The sequence below is a fragment of the Schistocerca serialis genome, chromosome 1 (genome assembly GCF_023864345.2).
Source record: "Schistocerca serialis cubense isolate TAMUIC-IGC-003099 chromosome 1, iqSchSeri2.2, whole genome shotgun sequence".
Classification (NCBI taxonomy): Eukaryota; Metazoa; Arthropoda; class Insecta; order Orthoptera; family Acrididae; genus Schistocerca; species Schistocerca serialis.
In genome coordinates, this window is record NC_064638.1 from 12,172,849 (window position 1) to 12,197,472 (window position 24,624).

General features: G+C 40.3%; 1 protein-coding gene across 1 annotated transcript in view; it reads right to left on the minus strand.

Moving 5' to 3' along the window:
• Positions 1-24,624, minus strand: part of LOC126460036 (molybdenum cofactor biosynthesis protein 1-like) — an 81,287-nt gene that overhangs the window by 18,766 nt on the left and 37,897 nt on the right. The window contains exons 4-6 of the mRNA XM_050095897.1: positions 21,162-21,386; positions 11,787-11,932; positions 2,847-2,932 (exon numbers count right to left, since the gene is read on the minus strand). Coding sequence (XP_049951854.1) covers positions 2,847-2,932; positions 11,787-11,932; positions 21,162-21,386 — 457 coding nt within the window. The remainder of the gene's footprint in view (positions 1-2,846; positions 2,933-11,786; positions 11,933-21,161; positions 21,387-24,624) is intronic.

The window sequence follows — 24,624 nt, forward strand, 5'->3', positions numbered from 1 at the left end:
TTTAAATGCTGTATAACAAAGCTCGTTTATTTTGCATTCCTACAGAAAAAATCTCCCTTATTTGGCAGCAGGAAAAAACACTAGTTTTAATTTTATTACCTACTCTTTTGAGTAAAAAATAAACTACTGAACAAAATTATGAAACAAATCTAGAGATTACTCAAAGGAACGAAAAGTCAGTCTAGAGGAACTTTCTAGAAAATTAAAAAAGAAAAAAACTTTTTAAGTTATGGACATAGAAGTTCTAGGATGCTTCATTAGAGTTTATTTTTTGGTAACGAAGTCACAAATGTCTTTTTTTGTTTTGTTTATTTGCTTGAGAAACTATTGCTGCAACAATACATCTCCAACGTTGAAATCAAACTATTTCAGGATAAATCGTCTCCTCCTGTTGGCTGATGTACTTCAGGGCAGTTTGGATAACATCGTAAGAGAATGTGCGAGGAATATTTTTCTCTGATTCATCATCAGAAACATAGTCTTCTGACGCTTTATGATCGGTCACAATTTGGACGATTTCATCCTCAGTCACATGAAAAAATGCCATTTTCCATCCACTCTTCAATGTCTTCGAAGTGTGTGTCTTTACAACCAGCTTCTCCAGTAAAATCACCAAAATTATGTCAGCTTGAGTTTCGGTGTTGCCTCCTCCTTCCCACCACTTAGGTTGCCTTACGATCTAAGAGTTTTCTCCAAGACATAACAAGAGGAACTGGAGGAATTAGATTCCAAGCTTCAGCAATCAATGAATGACACTTAAAACATCGATTTTTTTAAGAGCTTCCACAAAATCATCTGGAGCATCAATCACACCTATTAAGTATTCCAGCATCTTGTGTCTGTAATGTTTTTCCATCGCCTCAAGAATACCTTGGTCCATCGGTTGACATAGAGATGTGACATTTTGTGGGAGAAATACAACTTTGATATCCCCATCTTGCAGATCACTTGGGTGATAAGGAGCACTGTACACAAGAAGTAGCGCTTTTCAAGGAAGTCCATTTCCTTCCATGTAATTTACTACAGTTGGAACAAACTCTGCCTGGAACCACTCTCTGAAGATGGCACTGTTCATACATGCCTTAAGACTGATTCATGTACCTCAGTGGCAAAGCTGGTTGGTTGGTGTCTAAATGCTCTTGGTGTTTTGGATTTGCCAATTAAAGTAAGACACAGTTTATGATTGCCAGTGGCATTACTGCAAGTGAGGACAGTAAATCTTTCTTTGATTTTCTTGTATCTGGAAGCCATTTCTTCTTCTTTAGAGGCAAGGGTTTTCGTTGGCATCATTTTGTAATTCAACTCAGTTTCATCACATTTGTAAAGTTGATTGCCAGTATAACCTCCTTTATCAACGATTGTGTACAGTTTCTTCTTAAAATCAGCGTAGCAGCTTCATCCCCAGATAATGATTTGGCACTGATGGCAATTTCATGAATGCCATGCCGCTTCTTGAAACGATCCTGCCGGCCATTACTTCCGAGGAATTCTTACTTCTTTCCTTCAATCAGCTCATCAGCTCATTTTGACAAAGTAGAGGACCTGAAACTGACACACATTTGGCTCTTATTTATTCGTGCCACAAAAATAATGCCTCTTCTAACTGAGGATGTGCACCTTTTCTCATTGTTTTTCAAGATTTCACTGCGCTGCCCAATGCTTGGATGGAACAAAATTTTTCAATTCCTGATCGATTTGTCTTCCGTTCAGTAATTGTACTCCTACTCTGCAGCAACTTTTGTGGGTGGCTCACCAGCATCAATTCTCTGCAAAGTGTGAAGCTCTTTTTCCAACAAGATCACATTCATTTTATGTTTTGTGCCCGTAGTCACGTTCAGTGTTCTTTTTACAGACACTCAACTGAGTCACTTATGGTTTTTGGCCCCTTTTATCTCTGGACACTTTAAGGCACATAGTGGGAGCACAAAACCTCAAATCAGAAACACACAGATGCATAACTTGACAACACTCGAGATGCACTAGACAAACTTTTGACTTTTGAAACCAGGCTGTGGCAGCCATCAAATGAAAGCATTCGATACATCTATGCCATTTCCTCTGTTCTACCCAAGCCCACGTGGCAACACAACAGGGTGTTGTACATTCACTGTTAAACACTCAGCTTTGATGTACCAACAACAAGTGGAAAGTGTTAGGCGGTGCACTCTAATTGTCGGTTTTGACAGGGCTACGTTGCGCTGCATAGAACAATACTGTATGTACTGTACTTCCAAGGAGTTCCAATAGGTGGCATGAAACCATGCAATGCGAATAAGAAACACACTAGAGCTTCAACAAACACATGCACGAATTGACGATACTTGGACTTTTGACACGCACCAGTGCACTGATTAGCAGTAGATTGCCAAAAAACACCAGCAAATGCTTGGCTCCAGGTGCACGCAAATTGAAACTTGTCAAGTGTCAATCTAGCTAGCCAAAAGTGTAGCTGCACGAGAGTTTACTGTACTTGTTCTGTGAGTGTTTCCTTTATGATGTTTTCTGCATTTTAGCTTTTTTTTAAAAAAGGAAAAAAAAGAAAGAAAGAAAGAAAAAAAAAGAGATTTGTTGCTGGAAAACTTCTGAAGTCCAATAAAGGAGTTACAACAGCCATATATGGTTATCTGGTGGACCTTGCAGAACCAAATTCTAGGGCTGAAATGTACTGTTGACCAATGGGCATTAATCAGAATGAATACTAAATAAAAATTAAATCCAAGTTACACAAAAAACACAGGTTCTATCACTGTTGTTTTTCGTTCTATTTTGCTCTTATGTTTGCTATGACTTGTTAAGCAGAAATTTTTTTCTATCTATAGAGTTACATTTGCTGTAATGTATCTTACCTCCATGTTGTTTCTTCTTTCTTCTCACTGCTGCCCCAATCATGGCAAGCAAGTCATCCTCACTGCATTTGCTTCGTATTGCATCTCTGAAACAACAGTTAAAACACCCGTTAAACAGTACCAGGCAATTACCACACAGTGAAATGTTGGTACACTAAAAAGGAAGAAAAACTTTGCAGAAATCTTCAACAGTAATCTTGTAGTCTGCAGTAGGCAACAGCAGGGAAACAAACCCACTGGACAAGAATGGGAAAGTCATGATAGAAGTTACTTTTATTTTTATAAATAAACAGGTATCTTACACAAATACTCAAGAGTATACATAGGATCTCGGGCTGAAGAGGTGGAGCAGAAACTGACATTAGCTTTGTTGAAGAGGGAGTACTGGAACACAGCACAATTTCTTGCAAAATGAAGCCAAATTTATTGATAAACTGTTAATTAATTGCCAAGCTCACTAATGCGACCATTTTACAACAGGTACTTACTGCTTGGAGTATATGTGACTTTTCAGACTTGCCTGATAGATCTGTTGCAAAAACACTTTGGGTTCCCCACCAGATAACATTATGCAAGTCCCTCCCTCAATATTTCAGTGACACAACATTTTGGCATCTTCAGGTGGTGGTGATTTCCACCATCACTGCTGCAAGATGCAACTGGCAATTTCCACATGACAGCTTTGAAATTTATCATGTGGATGACTATGACCATCATATTTAGAATTCAGAGGATTTCATAGAACACCTGAAGATGCTTAAACTAGAACTTTCAGATCTTTTAGTTAGCTCAAATGTTATATCATTACTTACAAAAGTGCCCCTGCAGCCCTCATTAGAGGTTATTAGCAGCAAGTTTGAGAAAGAAATTGTGGTGCTGTTTAAACATGTGCATACCTCATCCTATTTCTTATGTAACACCAACTACTTTGATCATCTCCCATGGGAGATCCTCTATTTCCCTTAGTAAATATCCAACATACCTCCTTCTGGCAGAATGCTGAAGAGACATTTGTGGTGTGGCCCACATAATACAGACACTACCTATGTCCCTGCAGCATTTGCACTCGTACCATCTGAATATTCAGTTCACTGTGGAAGTACAAAAAGATAGCAGCTTACCATTCTTGGATGTCACAGTTAGAAGAAAAGCTGACAGAACACTGGGGCATAGTCTCTACTGCAAACTGATACACGCAGAGTTATATTTGCGGTCCAAAAGTTGCCGTCACCCTGCACAATGTGGTAGTGTCTTACACTCCCTGGCATATAGAGCACACGTGATCTCAGATACTGACAGTCTGCCTGGTGAACTGTAACACCTAAGAACAGTGTTCCAGCAGAATGTTTATTCTCGTAAACAGATTTGCAATGTGTTCTGAGCAAAGCAAGTTCAGTGTAGGGATGTAAATGAAGATACTTAGACAAGCACTGCAAATGGCTTTCTTGCCATATTTCTGTGGCATGTTTTCAAAAATAGAAATAATTGCTAAGAGAAACAGAATCAAGTGTGTTTTTCGTCTACCAGCAAAACTAAGGAATTGTTTGTGTTCAGTTAAAGACAATCTTGACCTTAGAAAACACAGATCATATATAAGATCTGATGCCATTATGGGAAATCTTATATAGGGCAGACACCTCACATTGTGCAAGAACACTGTGTTCAACAGCGCTGACAAAAATGCCACCCAGTAAATTAGTGGTAGCAGAGCACTGCCTGAATACAGGACACCACATGTTTCCCAAGAGGACTGAAATTTTATCCTCAGCATCATCACTCTAGGATTGTGTTTTTAAGAATGAGGCATGTATCCATACAGTGGGCAATCTTACCAACAGGAATATGGAATTTTGACTAAGCACTGTCCAGAATCCAGCACTGACTGCCATGAAATTAAAACAGTAGAAACCAGATCCTCCGATGTATGACCTGATGCAGCACCTTGCAGAGAGTTAATTCAGCTTTTAACCACATGAGTGTCCAAAAGTGCAGTCATTGCCCACAACACATAAGCAGAAGGCTACCATGAATGGCATTTCCATCCAACTGGGAGTGCCTGTCCACACATCCGTACTCCTGCTTCTAGCCTGACAAATTTCAATTCTGCTGTGCGAATATCACCAGCCACATCTTGCAGCAGTGATGACAGGACCCACCACTACCTGAAGATGACGAACAGTTGTGTTGGTGAAATATTGTGAGGCTTGCACAAAGTTATTCAGTGGCAAATCTGAGAAGATTTGTATACATTATTTTTCTGTGACGCAGGTAACGTGCAGCAAAATGTGATAACTTTCCGCATTTGCCTTTTTGTACATTTCAAAATACCCCCAAAAATTGGTGAGAAACACTGAACATATGACGTAACCAGATGACATACCCCACAGCATGTGCAGCAGTCGGGGTTGAGTGTAAAGGAATGATTGAGCAGTGCAATACTTTCATTTGAGCAAACAGAGCAAATTTCGAAAACATTTTGTAAATATGATCTGTTGTAAATGTAGATGTTACAAAATTATTGTCCCTGCTGTAATCAAGCAAAAGCAGTTCTGATTTTGTGTTTTTTGCTTCTGTCACTTCTCTTTTTGTTTACAGACATTAGTTAGTAAGGAAAACAAAGGTCATTTAATGGCAATGATGCTATTCTGAAGTTTATACTCATCTACTTTTTATGCAATATGGTAGGTTTTCATTGTACTGTACTTTGCAAGAAATCAAGGAAACTGCAAGACCGGTAAATAAAATAATAAACTTCAATATAAATACATAATTGTTTAACACAATGAAAAAATACTGCCTGCCAGATGCAAGACTCAAATCCTGAACGCCATCACTTAAGTCGCACACGTGTGTCCGTAGCCACAATGATATGAATACTTGACTTGGGTTGGGATGATCAAGTGTGACAGACCAAGAGGCTCTACCACTGCAAGCATGGCAAGGTACATCATCTGGTGACATTTGTCATTCGCTTTTGACACATTTCCCAACATTTGTATCGTATCCAACATTTGTGATCCCATGTGTCTTGTATTAAATTACTTGTCTCAGGGTCATCTACAGTGCTTTGGAGGTTTTTAAATGTTAATACGCATCACTCTGTGTGTGTGTGTGTGTGTGTGTGTGTGTGTATGTGTGTGTGTGTGTGTGTGTGTGTGTGTGTGTGTGTGTGTGTGTGTATGTGTGTGTTTATATATATGAAACAAATACTAACAAAGAGATAGAGGGCCTGGCCAGTACTTACCTCAGCTCAGTACAGCCGATACATACACAAAACAGAACAGAAAATTGACGTATCCTAGCTTTCGGAACTTCGTTCCTTCATCAGGGAGGAGAGAGGGGAAAAAAGGGGAAGAAGGGAAAGTGGATTCAGTTATTCACAACCCAGGTTATGAAGCAACAGGGGAAAGGTAAACAGGGAGGGTAGCAAAGATGGAGGGATGGATGTCAGAGGGAAGCCAAAGATATTCTACTGTAATTACTGTGCCAGCTTCAAACCAAGGAGGATGAATACAGAAGTAAAGAGGTACATAGTATAAAGATAAACACAACTATGTAGGATGAAAAAATGCGTGAATGGCTAAAGAGGAAAGGGAAAGAGGAGAAGACTAAAGAGTAAATGGGAGTGAGGTTGGTTAACATAGGTTCAGTCCAGGGGGATGGCGGGATGAAAGGATGTGTTGGAGTGCAAGTTCCCATCTCCGCAGTTCCGAGGTACTGGTGTTGGGTGGGAGAAGCTAAATGGCACATATGGTGTAGCAGGTTCCTAGGTCCCTATAATTATGCTGGAGGGCATGCTCCGCTACTGGGTATTGGACATCTCCTAGGTGGACAGTTCGTCTGTGCCCATTCATGCACTCAGCCAGTTTAGTTGTCGTCATGCCAATGTAAAAGGCTGTGCAGTGCAGGCACGTCAGCTGATAAATGACGTGTTGTCTCACATGTGGCCCTGCCTTGAGTTGTGTGTGTTTTACCAGTAGCGGGGCTGGAGTAGTTGGTTGTGGGGGGATGCATGGGGCAGGTTTTGCATCGGGGTCGGTTACAGGGGTAGGAACCGCTGGGTAGAGAAGGTGGTCTGGGAATATTGTAGGGTTTGACAAGGATGTTACGGATGTTAGGGGGTCGGCAAAAGGCAACTCTGGGTGGTGTGGGGAGAATATTGTCAAGGGATGATCTCATTTCAGGGCTTGACTTGAGAAAGTCATATCCCTGGCGGAGTAATTAGTTGATGTATTCGAGGCCAGGATAATATTGGGTGACAAGGAGGATGCTTCTGTGTGGTCTGGGGGTAGTAACATTGTTGTTGGGTGGGGAGGAATGTATTGCTTGGGAGATCTGTTTGTGGACAAGGACTGCAGGATAGTTGTTGGAGAGGAAAGCACTGATATATAATATAATACAGGGAAACATTCCAAATGGGAAAAATATATCTAAAAACAAAGATGATGTAACTTACCAAACGAAAGCATTGGTATGTTGATAGACACACAAACAAACACACACACAAAATTCAAGCTTTTGCAACCCACAGTTGCTTCATCAGGAAAGAGGGAAGGAGAGGGAAAGACAAAAGGATGTGGGTTTTAAGGGAGAGGGTAAGGAGTCATTCCAATCCTGGAAGTGGAAAGACTTACCTTAGGGGGGAAAAAGGACAGGTATACACTCGCACACACACACACACACACACACACACACACACACACACACACACACACACACACATATATCCATCCGCACATATACAGACACAAGCAGGGTATATGTGCGGATGGATATGTGTGTATGTGTGTGTGTGTGTGTGTGTGTGTGTGTGTGTGTGTGTGTGTGTGTGTGTGGCATACTGATCTGAACTATGCAGCCTTAAAATGGAAGTTTTTTGATCACTCCTTATTTTTCTCCCTGCCACCTTGGCAATATGTACCGCAAATCATCAGACAGACGACCTTCCTGCATGCTTCGAGCATCCCCTGGTGCTGTTCCGAACCAATGCTAATCTTTGTAACTGTGATGAGCAGTGTGCAGATTGCATCTTTGTATCCCACAAAGAGGTGACAGTTCCCAGTGGCATGAATGGTTATTGTTTATTGACTGTCACTGAGTTGGTGAGTCATTTGCTACATTGTGGCCCACCTGTTCGCTGCTAAAGCCATGCTAGTCAGTGGTAACCCCTGTCAATGATATCCTGTTGCCCATAGCAGTTCACTCTGCTGATTGTGGTAGTATTTTCCTTGAATAAATCTGCTCACAGTACACCTTTGACACTGTGGTTTAAGAAAGCCCAATGACTACACACCCTTATAGAATAAGTGTCTCGGGTCATGGGTACCCACAATATGGCAGTGATAAAATCACCCTGTGATCAACTGTCACACTGCAGCTGTAAGCTGCACCTCCTTTTTCAGAATACTCAGGTTTATTAATTTGAAGTAAATCAGATCTTTTGAAGGAAGATGCACATCCAGGAAAGGATGAAACCATGTCCAATTAACTGGAACACAAAATTGATAATTAGTGGTGACAAAGATCCTCTGCAATAAAAAATAATGTCCACTTACTTCATGTATTAGTCTTCAAGTGACAGAATATATGTAACTGTGTCCTTCTTATTTACACTGATTAAACAATGGAAATTCCAGGTAGGAATATCAACAGTGCAGGGAAAGATAGATCACTATTTACCGTAAAGAAAACAAAGTTGCACACAGGCACAACACACAAGCAAGCACACCGCGCATGCACGCACGCACGCACACACACAGAGAAAAAAAAACTTCCAAGTCCAGCAGCTAGGGGCAAGCTGCTGGAGTTGGCAGTCATATGTGTGTGACATGTGCTTGCCTGTGTGTATGAATGTGTGTGTTTCTCTGTATCTCTTTTGCTGATGAAGGCTGTGGCCGAAAGCTTTGTGTAAGTGCCTTTTTAATTGTGCCTGTGTACAATGTAACATGTCTCCTTTACAGTAAGCAGCAATCTATGTTTTCCTATATTTTTCATTTACACAGATGTAATTAACAAATCAGAGTCTATTTATTCCAGAGAAGTGACAGTTTGTTCATGACAGTTCAGCACAAATCTGATTTTTTATATACAGCAAGGCTACCTATAAATTATTCTGTGTGCCAGTGTTCATGCTGACTATAGGGATTCACACTGATCATGTGTAATTTGACATCTGGTCCTGTAAACTTACTTCTGCTCAACGTGAAAAATTCTCCAATCCACATTTTGTAATTAACCTTAACATATCAAATAATGCACCCTTTGATATAACTGCTTATTGTCCACTTCCCATCACTCTATTCCCAATGTCAACCCAGCTGACCTCTACTTCTAATCCAAAAACCATGGTTGACTCAATGTTTGCTATTGCAAGCTATTGCTATTGCAACACAAAAGTGCCAGAGGCATCAGTAATGATATATAATTAAAAATATTAGAAAGTAAGGCTCACCGGTTAGTACATGCTAAGACAAACACTACAAGTGTCTAAGACACTGCGCTCTCACACAACAAGTACGAGGTCTGAATACATTCCATTTACGATACACTAAACTGTTTCGTTCACGGTGGCAATATACATACTCTCTCCCCATTAAACAGAATAGTTATAACTCAATTGTTCACAAGTGTATATTATGACTCTTGCCACAGCTATGCAGTCAGTATGCCACAGGTGTGCCATAGAAAGGGATCAGGTTCAATTCCTTGTAGAGCCAGGAAATTCTGCTCGGTGGACGGACTGGAATAGGGTACACTCTGCTTGTAGTTCCAGCTGAGGAGCTACTCAAGTGAGAAGCAGTGTCTTCAACTTCTGGAAGTTGATAACAGCCTGGAGAGTTGTATACTGACCCCCTAACTCTCCATAGATATATAGTAGAGGACATCTCTCGAAGAGCATTGCGTGGTCTTCTGGGCCCAATGCAAAGTTCCTTTATCAATGTATATTGTATATCACCACTCGTACACACTCATCAGCACAGTACCATATTGTCTCTTCACGTGGCAAATTTTTATTCCCTTGTTTTCAGATCAAGACTTTTCCTCTTCCTCTTCTTCGTTTTTTTTTTTTTTTTTTTACTACCATTACTTGTACCACACATATTCCACACGGTTTATGCTCACTCCTTCAATGATACTTCCCATCCTCCTCTAGTGTGCGAGTTGTCCCTGCTTTCCTGCGTGTTTGTTGGTTTAAACACCCTTGTTTCAAAAGAGAGTGACAGCTTAGATACAGTCTTGTCAACATTTTGTAATTTTATTTAGCAATTATTGTTTGAGCCTTATAGGCGAATGTCACAAGATATTGTCAACCACTGGATTCACTAGATTGGAATGGGGTTCATGGTAACTTATCAATTCATTTTTTAAGTTGCTGTTATCTTTTTCTTCCTATCTTGGACTAGCTTTTCCATACTTCCACTCTATTTTACGTAGTCAAACAGTTATCTGCCCTTGCAAACTTGCTCCTTTACTACCAAGTTAACTAATACTGGGCAGCCTAACAGAAGTTCCAATATCCAGTCTTTCACCACAATTCACCTACACACACTTTTCACTCACTGATTTTCTTTTTTCAATGTCATAAATATTTTGCTTTCACTGACTGCTGTGCTTTGAACATAAAATTGTAGGAACATCTGCCTCACATGTCTTTTTTTTTTTTTTTTTTTTTTTTTTTTTTTTTTTTTTTTTTTTTTTTTTTTTTTATTAAAGAATATGTTCCTTGCTTATTCCTATTTGCTTCTGATACATTTCCATTCTCACTTTTATTTTGTTTTGATCCATTTCTTTTTTCTTTGATAGACAAGTCAAACAACAACGGCAATATGTTGCAGCCCCCTGTGTTTCACCCTACTTACTACGAACTTATTTTCCTTAGCTTCTAATTTTATTAGTCATTTGGTTTTTAAGATACTTAAATTAATTGTTTGACCCTGTATTTTTACATCTTATTTTACCTTCGGTTGATAAAGGATTTCTGGTATGCTCACAAAGAGAGAGATGATTCTTCCCACCCCTCACCCCCCTTACCTTGTCCTGAAACAAACTTATCGCCAAGTATCTTGCAGTTTTTTTTCCTATTATTAATCTCTTAGTCTAGTCATCAATTTAAAAGTGTCAGTTGTTGGTCCCATTGTCTAATAATTTGTACATTTATACACATGAAGTTCCGATTTTTATTTGGAACATATAGACTCTGATAATCATGAATCACAGTTCAAATGGCTCTGGGCACTATGGGAGTTAACATCTGAGCCAAGGCAGGATTCAAACCTGCGACTGTAGCAGTCACGCGGTTCTGGACTGAAGCGCCTAGAACCGCTCGGCAACGGTGGCTGGCAAATCATAGTTACCATCACATGGACAGAAATACTGTGTTAACTTCATTAAACATAGGGACATAGCTAAAAATGTCTGTACATAATTTCCAGTTCTGATTACTTTCCTTTAATTTAATCTCACAAATAGGTTAGTGTAACATGATGTTGACAGAGGCAAATTATATATACTCACAAATTATTTAGCTAGAGGTATCTGGTTTGTATGTCTGGGAGGGAGGAGGGTGCAAGCTGAAAACTTCAAGAAAAGATTACTCATTTCATACCTGCTGGATTTAACTGCAGTTTATCTCTTCCATATACCAACCACATACCTAATGTGCATGGCAAACAGTTTGAAAGTATTATTCTATACTCAGCATTTGGAACTATCAGTTCCTTCATGAGAGAGGAAAGAGGGATAAGTTTCTGAAGGTCTGAAAGGTCACTCGGACTCCACGACTAATGTGAGGACAAGTGGAACGAATGTGTCTATAAGAAGTTTTGGAATTTCACCTCCTGAAGGTAAAATACTGATCAGTCTGTCAGTCTTCTAGTAATTTTATGGTTTCCTCGCATGAATTTTCACTTGGACATGATTATTCTATGTTTCATCACTCACCTGAGAGATATCTCTGAATTCCCAAAGAGACACACTTTCAAATTGCCATCAGCTGTTATCCATAAACGGTTGCACGTGCCACAGAAGTGTTCACTCATTGAGGTAATAAATCCCACATGTCCCTTGAAGCCCGGGACATGGTATGCCTGCAAAAAGAAATTGTAAGAAAATAGCTACTGCTGTTGTGAAAATACTATAAATGTGTTGCTCACCAAGTGGAGGAAGGAGAAAATGTGCATTAAGGGGAGTTTGAACGCCCTATCCTGACAATGTTAAATTTGGTGACTTAACTTCCCCGTATTTCAGGAACAACTGTAGCCATTGACAAGAAACTTTTACAGGACATTAAACTATATGTTCTGAGTCTTACAATAATTGCATTTCAGCCACTGCTTTTGGAAATACAATTGTTTAATTACACAGTTAAAATTTTGTGTACTTTTTTGTATGTTATTCTAAATAATTTTATTTGTACATAACATTATGTTCTTCTTTTAGTTCACAAGACTCAGGATACATATGTTATTACTCCCTGAAAATTTGAATTCGCTACTCGAAGTAGTTTCTGAGATTTAGGGAAAAATGCAAGAGAAAATGTAAATTTTCAGGAAGAGTTTTTAAAGTTTTAATAGACTGTAACTCAATATATGCTTAACATTTTATTTTTAGTCACTCAGAAGCACCCTGCACCATACTGTATATCATCCTCTTGATCTTTTTTAAGTTTTTTCTTGTTTTCTTCTTTCTGGACTCCGTAGTGGCCAACTGTGCTGCATACTCTGCTTTACCAGTGCAAACCTTGTCCATCCATTCAAATTCTCTGATGCAGTTTGCTCCAGAATTAATTCCCATATGTTGTAGCACTTTCACGCTACCAATGTTGCCATCATTAAAAGCAATAACAGCATGACTGACCCCCACTTTAGTGTCTTCATTACAAGAAAAACATTTTTTGGTCTACATCTACATCTACATCCATACTCCTCAAGCCACCTGATGGTGTAGGGTACCTTGAGTACCTCTATTGGTTCTCCCTTCTATTCCAGTCTCGTATTGTTCGTGGAAAGAAGCATTGTCGGTATGCCTATGTGCGGGCTCTAATCTCTCTCATTTTATCCTCATGGTCTCTTCGCAAGATATACGTAGGAGGGAGCAATATACTGCTTGACTCCTCGGTGAAGGTATGTTCTCGAAACTTCAACAAAACCCCGTACCGAGCTACTGAGCGTCTCTCCTGCAGAGTCTTCCACTGGAGTTTATCTAACATCTCTGTAACTCTTTTGCGATTACTAAATGATCCTATAACGAAGCATGCTGCTCTCTGTTGGATCTTCTCTATGTCTTCTATCAACCCTATCTGGTACGGATCCCACACTGCTGAGCAGCATTCAAACAGTGGGCGAACAAGTGTACTGTAACATAATTCCTTTGTTTTCGGATTGCATTTCCTTAGGATTCTTCCAATGAATCTCGGTCTGGCATCTGATTTACCGACGATCAACTTTATATGATCATTCCATTTTAAATCACTCCTAATGCGTACTCCCAGATAATTTATGGAATTAACTGCTTCCAATTGCTGACCTGCTATATTGTAGCTCAATGATATGGGATCTTTCTTTCTATGTATTCGCAGCACATTACACTTGTCTACATTGAGATTCAATTGCCATTCCCTGCACCATGCATCAATTCGCTGCAGATCATCCTGCGTTTCAGTACAATTTTCCATTGTTGCAACCTCTTGATATACCACAGCATCATCCGCAAAAAGCCTCAGTGAACTTCTGATGTCATTCACAAGGTCATTTATGTATATTGTGAATAGCAACGGTCCTACGACACTCCTCTGCAGCACACCTGAAATCACTCTTACTTCGGAAGACTTTTCTACTTTGAGAATGACACACTACATTCTGTTATCTAGCAACTCTTCAATCCAATCACATAATTGTTCTGATAGTCCATATGCTCTTACTTTGTTCATTAAACGATTGCGGGGAACTGTATCGAATGCCTTGTGGAAGTCAAGAAACACAGCATCTACCTGGGAACCCGTGTCTATGGCCCTCTGAGTCTTATCAACGAATAGCTCGAGCTGGGTTTCACACGATCGTCTTTATCGAAACCCATGCTGATTCCTACAGAGTAGATTTCTCGTTTACAGAAAAGTCATAATACTCGAACATAATACATGTTCTAAAATTCTACAACTGATCGACGTTAGAGATATAGGTCTATAGTTCTGCACATCTGTTCGACGTCCCTTCTTGAAAACGGGGATGACCTGTGCCCTTTTTCAATTCTTTGGAATGCTACGCTCTTGTAGAGACCTACGGTACACTGCTGCAAGAAGGGGGGCAAGTTCCTTCACATACTCTGTGTAAAACTGAACTGGTATCCCATCAGGTCCAGCGGCCTTTCCTCTTTTGAGTGATTTTAATTGTTTCTCTATCCCTCTGTCATCTATTTCAATATCTACCATTTTGTCATCTGTGCGACAATCTAGAGAAGGAACTACAGTGCAGTCTTCCTCTGTGAAACAGCTTTGGAAAAAGACATTTAGTATTTCGGCCTTTAGTCCATCATCCTCTGTTTCAGTACCTTTTTGGCCACAGAGTGTCTGGACATTTTGTTTTGATCCACCTACCGCTTTGACATAAGAGCAAAATTTCTTAGGATTTTCTGCCAAGTCAGTACATAGAACTTTACTTTCGAATTCATTTAACGCCTCTCGCATGGCCCTCCTCACATTACATTTCGCTTCGCGTAATTTTTGTTTGTCTGCAAGGTGTTGGCTATGTTTATGTTTGCTGTGAAGTTCCCTTTGCTTCCGCAGCAGTTTTCTAACTCGGTTGTTGTACCACGCTGGCTCTTTTCCATCTCTTACGATCTTGCTTGGCACATACTCATCTAACGCATATTGTACGATGGTTTTGAACTTTGTCCACTGATCCTCAACACCATCTGTACTTAAAACAAAACTTTTGTGTTGAGCCGTCAGGTACTCTGGAATCAGATTTTTGTCACTTTTGCTAACCAGATAAATTTTCGAACCTTTTTTAATATTTCTATTTACGGCTGAAATCATCGATGCAGTAACCGCTTTATGATCGCTGATTACTTATTCTGCGTTAACTGTTTCAAATAGTTCGGGTCTGTTTGTCACTAGAAGGTCTAATATGCTATCGCCACGAGTCGGTTCTCTGTTTAACTGCTCAAGGTAGTTTTCAGATAAAGCTCTTAAAAAATTTCACTGGATTCTTTGTCCCTGCCACCCGTTATGAAAGTTTGAGTCTCCCAGTCTATATCCGGCAAATTAAAATCTCCACCCAGAACTATAACATGTTGGGCAAATCTACTCGAAATATTTACCAAATTATCCTTCAGGTGCTCCGCCACAATAGCTGCTGAGCCAGGGGGCCTATAGAGACATCCAATTACCATGTCTGAGCCTGCTTTAACCGTGACCTTCACCCAAATTATTTCACATTTCGGATTTCCATCAATTTCCTTCGATACTATTGCACTTCTTATCACTTTAAACATGCCTCCCCCTTCACTGTCCAGCCTGTCTCTGCGGTATACATTCCAATCTGATTTTAGAATTTATTACTATTTGAATCGGGTTTCAGCCAACTTTCTGTCCCTAGTACTATGTGGGCATTGTGACCATTTATTAATGAGAGCAGTTCTGGGACCTTTCTATAGACGCTCCTGCAGTTTACTATTAGCACATTAATATTGTTATTCCCTGTTGCATTTTGTCTACTCCTACCTTGCCGCATCTCAGGAGGTGTCTTGTCGGGCCTAGGGAGGGAATTCTCTAACCTAAAAATCCCACATGTGCACTCCACACATACTCCGCTACACTTGTAGCCACTTCCTGCATGTAGTGCACGCGTGACCTATTCAGGGGGACCCTACATTTCTCCACCCAATAGCGGAGGTCGAGAAATTTGCACCCCAGATCTCCGCAGAATCGTCTGAGTCCCTGGTTTAAGCCTTCCACTCGGCTCCAAACCAGAGGACCACTATCGGTTCTCGGAACGATACTACAAATAGCTAGCTCAGATTCCACCACGCGAGGCTTTCCGCCTTCACCAACTCCGCTAACCGCCTGTACGAACTGAGGACGACCTCTGAACCCAGACGGCAGGAGTCATTGGTGCCGACATGAGCAACAATTTGCAGTCGGGTGCACCCAGTGCTCTCTATCACTGCCGGCACAGCCTCCTCCACATCTCGGATGAGACTCCCGGCAAGCAGACAGAGTGAACACTGACCTTCTTCCCCGACCTTTCCGCTATTTCCCTAAGCGGCTCCATCACCCGCCTAACGTTGGAGCTCCCAATAACTAATAAACCCCTCCCCCCATGTGCCTGCTCGGACCTTGCTGAAGAAGTGGCCACATGTCCACTCACAGGCAGAACGGGCGATGCCACACAGCCAGCCTCCACACTGACCCTCTGCCTCGTGCGCCACGAATGCCGCTGAACCCGCCACTCCCCTTGGGAAGAGGGTGGCCCAACCGTGCCCGGTACCCGCAAAGATGTGTCGACAGAAGGGTCAGTGGGTGAAGCATGTAACACCTGGGGTGTACCATGCAAAGCACCAGACTCCCCACTGCCGCTACACTCCGAGGCAGCAGCCTGAAGACAGCTAACCGATGCCATCAACACGTTCAGCTATTCGCGAACAGTGGCCAGCTCCTCCTGTGTCCGTACACAGCAGTCACACATCCTATCCATCCTAAGAAATCAATTTACTGTAGAGAGTTAATCAACTTATAACTAGACTGCTAATTCACTAAAGGCGGCTGATAGTTGACTAAACTGTGGTTACTAGACACTTCCTGTAGAAAACAATGAAAATAGCACTACCTTTCTCTGGCCTGTATTGAAAACAAACACTAGCACTACTGGCACTATGGCTTACTAAACGGACTCTCTCTGACTGTATTCAAAACAAACACTAAATCTATGGAACACTATTACTAGCACTCGACAATTAAAGCTTCCTAAAAGCAAAAACACACGGAAGAAGAAGTGACAAGTAAGAAAAATAGAGTTAATACTTATATTAGCGTAGCTCGCTGCACAGCAGACATGACGCAGATGGCAGTTACGACAACACTGACACTATAAGATTATTGAACGACTCATTGGGATTTTGAGTCTGACAATGCAGACACTTCTTCAATAATTCAGGATTGCCAAGTCTCTGTAAACAGGTTTTATGATATCCACAACTGCTGCTGGGATAGAATGTATGTGGCTGTATGACCTGTTTGAGTACTGGGCATTGCGGTAATTGCACCATGAACCAGATCCAGGAGGGCAAAGATGGTGTACTGGTTTATCATCAGCTGACAGTCTCTGGAAGAAGGTAGCCCATACTGCCTGCTTCATTTTCAACAAATCATCAGTATTATTTCTATGGCAATCTCATAATACTGTTGTAGTTGATCAATCATTTTGTCTGTCAGCCTGCTTCTTATGGTCTTACCACCTGAAAGTTTCTTGTATCTCAAACTTTGTTTCAACTTCCTCAATCTGGTACCCATCCTCTTCTGGACATGACCAACACATTCCAGTTCTGTGATAAGCTTCTCACCATAAGGCTGAGTGGCTACTACACTGTTATATGCATTTGAGTCTGCATAACCTAAGAACTTAGTGTAACACACTCCCATTTAGTTTACAGATCGATTATAAATTTCAACAGCTGCACAGGCCTCTGTACGACTAGTTGTCCTTCATAATTTCTGTCACAGATATGCCCTTCTTCATTCCCTGATTTATACTTATAACAATGTTTGGTTAAAATCTGGAAATCTATTAGCTTTCCAGTATCCACACTGGTCACTGTAGCAACAGAATTCTTAGAACTGCAGCTGCGCTTCTACCAAGTGCGCCAAAAGCTACGGATATGTCAATCATACCATCATTTATTTCAGCAGCTTCGTTTGCAGCACCCTTAATTGACTCACATGCAGCAGATTTCACAGCAGCTCCAATAAATCCTGCATACTTGTCCATTTTACAAAGTGGGCGTGGCATATACATCATGACACACATTGTTTCTGCTGCAGTGTGTCCTTTGCCAATATCTCTCAATCCATAAAACCACCTAACATTTATTTCAAAATAATTGTCTTTACAATTATCAGAACTCCAAAATGAATGAGTATATTTACAACCGGCAGAATTAATGATAAGTTTCCTGGCTAGTCCATTTGATACCTCAATGTCTTCATGTAAACTAACTGGCCCTCCACATACATACAGCACACACATTCAAATAACACCCCTGTTAGGATGTGTAAATGTATCAGAATATAACCTAACCTACCATTTACATGAGTTTTGTTTTGAGATAACTGTGTTATCACTATGTTTCATTTTAATCTTCGAAGCACTAATGGGTGTTTCGCTAGATACTCATGAGTTTGCCAGTATTTCATTGTCTGTAACTTCACACACCACATGCTGAACACAATGTTTCTCTTTATTCAAAAATTTATTACCATGAAACCCACATTTCTTAAAAACACTTCATTTTGGAGTCATACTTTTTGAGAGATTTACCAGTTTATTCGTCACTTTTCCTCGGAAAAACGTTAGCACTTCGATATACAAAGCATGTTTATACTATGAAAAGATATGATACTATTTTTGACAGTGCTACCAATACAAACACATAATTTAACATTTATAACACAGCAATCCACAGCTTTCTACAGGGTGGTCCATTGATAGTGACCGGGCCAAATATCTCACGAAATAAGCATCAAATGAAAAAACTACAAAGAACGAAATTCATCTAGCTTGAAGGGAGAAACCAGATGGCGCTATGGTTGGCCTGCTAGATGGCACTGCCATAGGTCAAACTCATATCAACTGCATTTTTTGAAAATAGGAACCCCCATTTTTTTATTACATATTCATGTAGTACGTAAAGAAATATGAATGTTTTAGCTGGACCACTTTTTTCGCTTTGTGATAGATGGGGCTGTAATAGTCAAAAATGGTTCAAATGGCTCTGAGCACTATGGGACTTAACTTCTGAGGTCATCAGTCCCCTAGAACTTAGAACTACTTAAACCTAACTAACCTAAGGACATCACACACATCCATGCCCGAGGCAGGATTCGATCCTGCGACCGTAGCGGTCACGCGATTCCAGACTGTTGCGCCTAGCACCGCTCGGCCACTCCGGCCAGCTGCTGTAATAGTCACAAACATATCAGTATGTGGTATCACATAACATTCCGCCAGTGCGGATTGTATTTGCTTCGTGATACATTACCCGTGTTAAAATGGACTGTTTACCAATTGCGTAAAAGGACGATATTGTGTTGATGTATGGCTATTGTGATCAAAATGCCCAAGGGGCGTGTGCTATGTATGCTGCTTGGTATCCTGGACGACAGCATTGAAGTGTCCGAACCATTCACCGGATAGTTACATTATTTAAGGAAACAGGAAGTGTCCAGCCACATGTGAAACATCAACCACGACCTGCAACAAATGATGATGCCCTAGTAGGTGTTTTAGCTGCTGGGGCAGCTAATCCACACATCAGTAGCAGACAAATTGCGTGAGAATTGGGAATCTCAAAAACGTCGGTGTTGAGAATGCTACATCAACATCGATTGCACCCGTACCATATTTCTATGCACCAGGAATTGCATGGCGATGACTTTGAACGTCATGTACAGTTCTGCCACAGGGCACAAGAGAAATTACGGGATGATGAAAGATTTTTTGCATGCGTTCTATTTAGCGATGAAGCATCATTCACCAACAGCAGTAACCTAAGCTGCCATAATATGCACTATTGGGAAATGGAAAATCTACGATGGCAGCAACAAGTGGAACAGCAGCGACCTTGGCAGGTTAATGTATGGTGTGGCATTAAGGGAGGAAGGATAATTGGCCCCCATTTTATCGATGGCAATCTAAATGGTGCAATGTATGCTGTTTCCTGCGTAATGTTCTACCAATGTTACTACAAGATGTTTCACTGCATGACAGAATGGCGATGTACTTCCAACATGATGGATGTCCGGCACATAGTTTGCGTGCAGTTGAAGCAGTATTGAATAGCATATTTCATGACAGGTGGATTGGTCGTCAAAGCACCATACCATGGCCCACACGTTCACCGGATCTGACGTCCCCGGATTTCTTTCTGTGGGAAAAGTTGAAGGATATTTGCTATCGTGATCCACCGACAATGCCTGACAACATGCGTCAGTGCATTGTCAATGCATGTGCGAACATTACGGAAGGCGAACTACTCACTGTTGAGAGGAATGTCATTACATGTATTGCCAAAGTCATTGAGGTTGACAGACATCATTTTGAGAATTTATTGCATTAATGTGGTATTCACAGGTAATCACGCCGTAACAGCATGCGTTCTCAGAAATGATAATTTCACAAAGGTACATGTATCACATTGGAACAACCGAAATAAAATGTTCAAATGTACCTACATTCTGTATTTTAATTTAAAAAACCTACCTGTTACCAACTGTTCATCTAAAATTATGAGACATATGTTTGTGACTATTTCAGCACCATCTATCACAAAGCGAAGAAAGTGGTCCAACTAAAACATTCATATCTCTTTACGTATTACATGAATATGTAATAAAAAATGGGGTTCCTATTTAAAAAAACACAGTTGATATCAGTTTGAGCTAAGGCAGCGCCTTATAGCAGGCCAACCATTGCGCCAGCTGGTTTCCCCCTTCGAGTTGACAAATTTCGTTCTTTGTAGTTTTTTCGTTTGACACTTATTTGGTGAGATATTTGGCCCGGTCACGATCAATGGACTACCCTGTACATAAAAAATTACCGATTTTATTAGGTCTTGAAGTAAAGCATGTAAAAATTTTAACATTTTCAACTGGTGTAGATTACATTTTAGAAAATAAAATAAAATACTTCCCACGCAAGTTTATAAGTAATATACATTTCATTTTATTTGGAAAATTGAAAATTTTATAATCAGATAAAAACCCGAAAAAGTGAAAAAGAATGTTTTCCCCTTCTAACTCCCCTTAAAGTTACGGAAATGTGCAAACTTTTGGAGTCAGTGGCTTCTTCTTCTGCCAGAAACAATGAAGGGGAAGGAAAAGGGAAGAAAGAAAAGGATTGTCAAGGTTTAGGAAATGGGGAGAGTTGCAGAAAAGCTGCAGAGAAACACAGGCCAGGACAGACTTACTGAATGGGATGAGAAATATGTAACTAAACCAGTCCATCTCTCATACCACCAGCAGATGTGAAGTATTCTTGTGATTGGTAGTAAGTCATAAACATTAAATTATTTTCAATGTATGTTCATATGTAATACTGCACGTACCTTTGAGGTATCATTGGGCCCATTGGGAAGAGGATCAAAATCAGGCCACTGCTTTCTAATTATTTGGAGCATTTCGCTAAATGAGACCATCTTCCCATCGTTCCATTTGTTGCCGCTGAAAGGCATGTACTCGATAAATCTTACATCAACATTTTTCCCTTTTGTTAACTCCACAAAACTGCACACTTCATCTTCATTAAAACCTCGCATTTCAACACAATTTATCTGTGGAAGAAAGACACCATTAAAAACTTGGTATCAGATAAAGCATGGTTTAAACAGAGTTTGAAAGACTTTTTGATTGGCAACTCATCCTACTCTATAGATGAATATCTTAACAGTGGCTGTTAGGCCAGCTTAAATAAGAATGTCTGTTAGATTTCAGTTCTGAGAGCACTTTGCCATAACAGTCAAGATTATGTGCTTTTTGTTTGATAAATTTATTAATAGTGCATAACAATGTTTCAGTCTGACAGCGTATCAATTCTGAAAATATTAGCTGTTCCAGTTTGTATTGTATTCACCTAGTTTGACAATCTCCTGACAAATGATCAGGGTATTCAAATGTTTTATATTTTTTATGTTATACTTTCTGGCATGTTACTCACCCATGAGAATCATCTCATGTTTTGGGTCTTGGAACAAAAGCTGAATCTAATCTAATCTAACCTACAAAATAATGGTTCTACAAGTCTGTTGTTATATTTGTATACCTCACTGATTCTGTTAAATTAATCTTTTTCTCTCTTTTTAGAGAATGTGGGAATTTATCTTAGCATGTGAAGCTGTTAACCTTCTTCACAATTTAAGAAAATTAAACTACATACATCTCCAATCCTTTCTCCCACTCCAACGCACACATCTTTTGCTGAAGGTATTATTTTAACTATTACATTAAATTATGAAGCTTTCTTGAAACTGTGCTGCCTTTTGTGAAACAAAGTTAAAAGTGTTCTCAAGATAAAAGGTCTTCACAAAAGGAGCATTTAGTATCTGTGCAGGTGGTAACACTGACAGCCTTCATATAAACAAGCCCAAATGGTATAACATCCTGCTTTACACATACACGCAATGGCAGAAAAAAGGAAAAGAGCACACCTTTCATTCAAGCATTGAATATATAAACTGATGAGACAAAACACTATGACCTCCTGTTTGATAATGTGCTTGTCCACTGTTGGAACACAATACAGCAGTGATTTTGTGTGGGACAAGTTCAACAAATTTCAGGTATGTTCCCAGCATTATGTGAGGTATGTTCCCAGCATTATGCAGCACCGCATGTCTAAGCACAGGTCATGTAATTCCCATAAATTGGAGATCAGTGGTTTCTGGGTGCAGAACTGGTATCTGATAGCATCGCAGATGTATTCCATCAGATTCAGAAGGGGTGAATTTGATTCTGGCCTCGTGACACTGAAAGTCATATTGTTGAAACATGTCACCTTCATTAGGGACAGGGTGCGGACAGTGCACAATAATGTTCACACAGAACAAAGCTGTTATGGAGCCTTCAGTTACTACCAAAGGACCCACAGAAGACCAGGTGAATGTCCTCCATAGCATAATATTGCTCCCACTGGCCTAAGTCCGTAGCAAAGTGCACCTTTCAAGCACCAATTCACTCTGTTGACAGTGTATGTGCACAAAACCGACAAGCAGGTGTAATGCGAAACACGAATGATTCAACTAGATGACACATTTCTATTGATTCACTGCCCAATCTCAATGCTCCTGAGCTACAGAAATTGTAATTCAACAGTGTTGTCAACATGGGAACATACAGGGGTAGTCTACAGCAGAGCCCTATTTTTAACAATGTGCAATGAATGGTGTGCTCTGAAATACTCGTGCTTCCACCAGCACTGTGTCATCAGATGTGCCACAGAAATTAGCTTCCTCAGCTGAATGTCATCTTTTTCAAAGGAACCATCCCAGCATTTGTCTTAAATCATTTAGGGAAATCAAGGAAAACCCAAATTTTGGTGGCCCCATGGGACTCGGGTCCGTTGTCCTCTCGAAGGCAAATCCACTGTCTGACCACTGTGGTGGCATGACCTAGTCTTAATTAAGCCAGAAAATCCTGGGAAATGCTGACATACTTATTGATTTAAGATATAACAATTTAAAACAATCCTTTCATGAATTTCACTACAATTTTCTGCTCTTTTGAAAAACAATTTCTTTTGACTGTTTTGATGTTGTTTAGTATGTTTAAATAATAATGGCAGTCTCTATAACAGGGCAGTTTGACTTTTAAGTTGAGTTATACTGTTTTAAACTACATCCCTCATCTATTTGTCCACCCAGAAGTGCTATAGGATATAACTTGAAGACTATGGTGAGGTGGTGGGGGACAGTCATGTGTTGAGAAGGAGGTGCTGCCAGAAATGAAGTGTGTGAGGTGACGTTATTGACACTGCATACAGGGAGAATAAAAATACTCTATTCCACATTCATTTACAATCTACATCTGGCCCCCATATGGTTTTACTTTTCTCCAATAAGAAAAAAAGAAATTGTCAGTAACTGTCTTTATAAGGTCTTAAAAGGAAACAAACAATAGAAAATCTAGGCTGGAATAATGACCATATTATAAAAAAGATACATTGCTATTCACTGTATACAGGAGATGTTAGGTCACAGACAAGCACAACAAAAAGACTACTAAACATGTAAGCTTTCGATCAGAAAGTCTTTTTCCAAAGTGGACAAAACACACACACACACACACACATGCACACACACACACACACACACAGACCCACACACACACACCCACGACCGTTGTTTCTCCCATGATGCACAGTTGCTCCCAGTCTGGCCCTAGCAGCCAGAGACGGTGGTCATGTATGTGTGATCTGCATTTGCGCGCATGTGTGTGTGTGTGTGTGTGTGTGTGTGTGTGTGTGTGTGTGTGTGGGAAAGGGGGGAGGGGGTTTGCACCAAAAGCGTACGTGTTTAATAGGTGGTGTCTTCCCCCCCCTGCAAGCAACACATCTACACTATACAGTGAGTGCCAATCTATCCTTTTCATAATACTGTCGTTACCACCTTGCCAAGAGGCATATTGTGGAGTAATCCGAAGGGCTCTACTAATTTGTACAAGAGGAAGGAGAGCACAATCTCAATGTAAGTTTTTAGAAAACTGGTATGTGCATTACTTCTGCAAACCTTTCAGAAAGGACACGGTATGCACTTCATTCAGCAAGTTGAGTAATAAACAATATTAGCAATACTGCATCAAACTTGTTCACTTTCATCTTTGGATTAAACATTCGATTTCAGAGAGTACAGAATTTGGCAGAATCAAATTTTCGGGATATGTGGAACTGGGACAATGGCATATTTTTTACCCATTCAACAAATTAAGCACTGCTGATTGCTACTTTTATTGTGTCTGCTGTTGCAATGCATATATGAAACTGTAAGTGCAGCATCTATGATGGAATAAAATGTTATA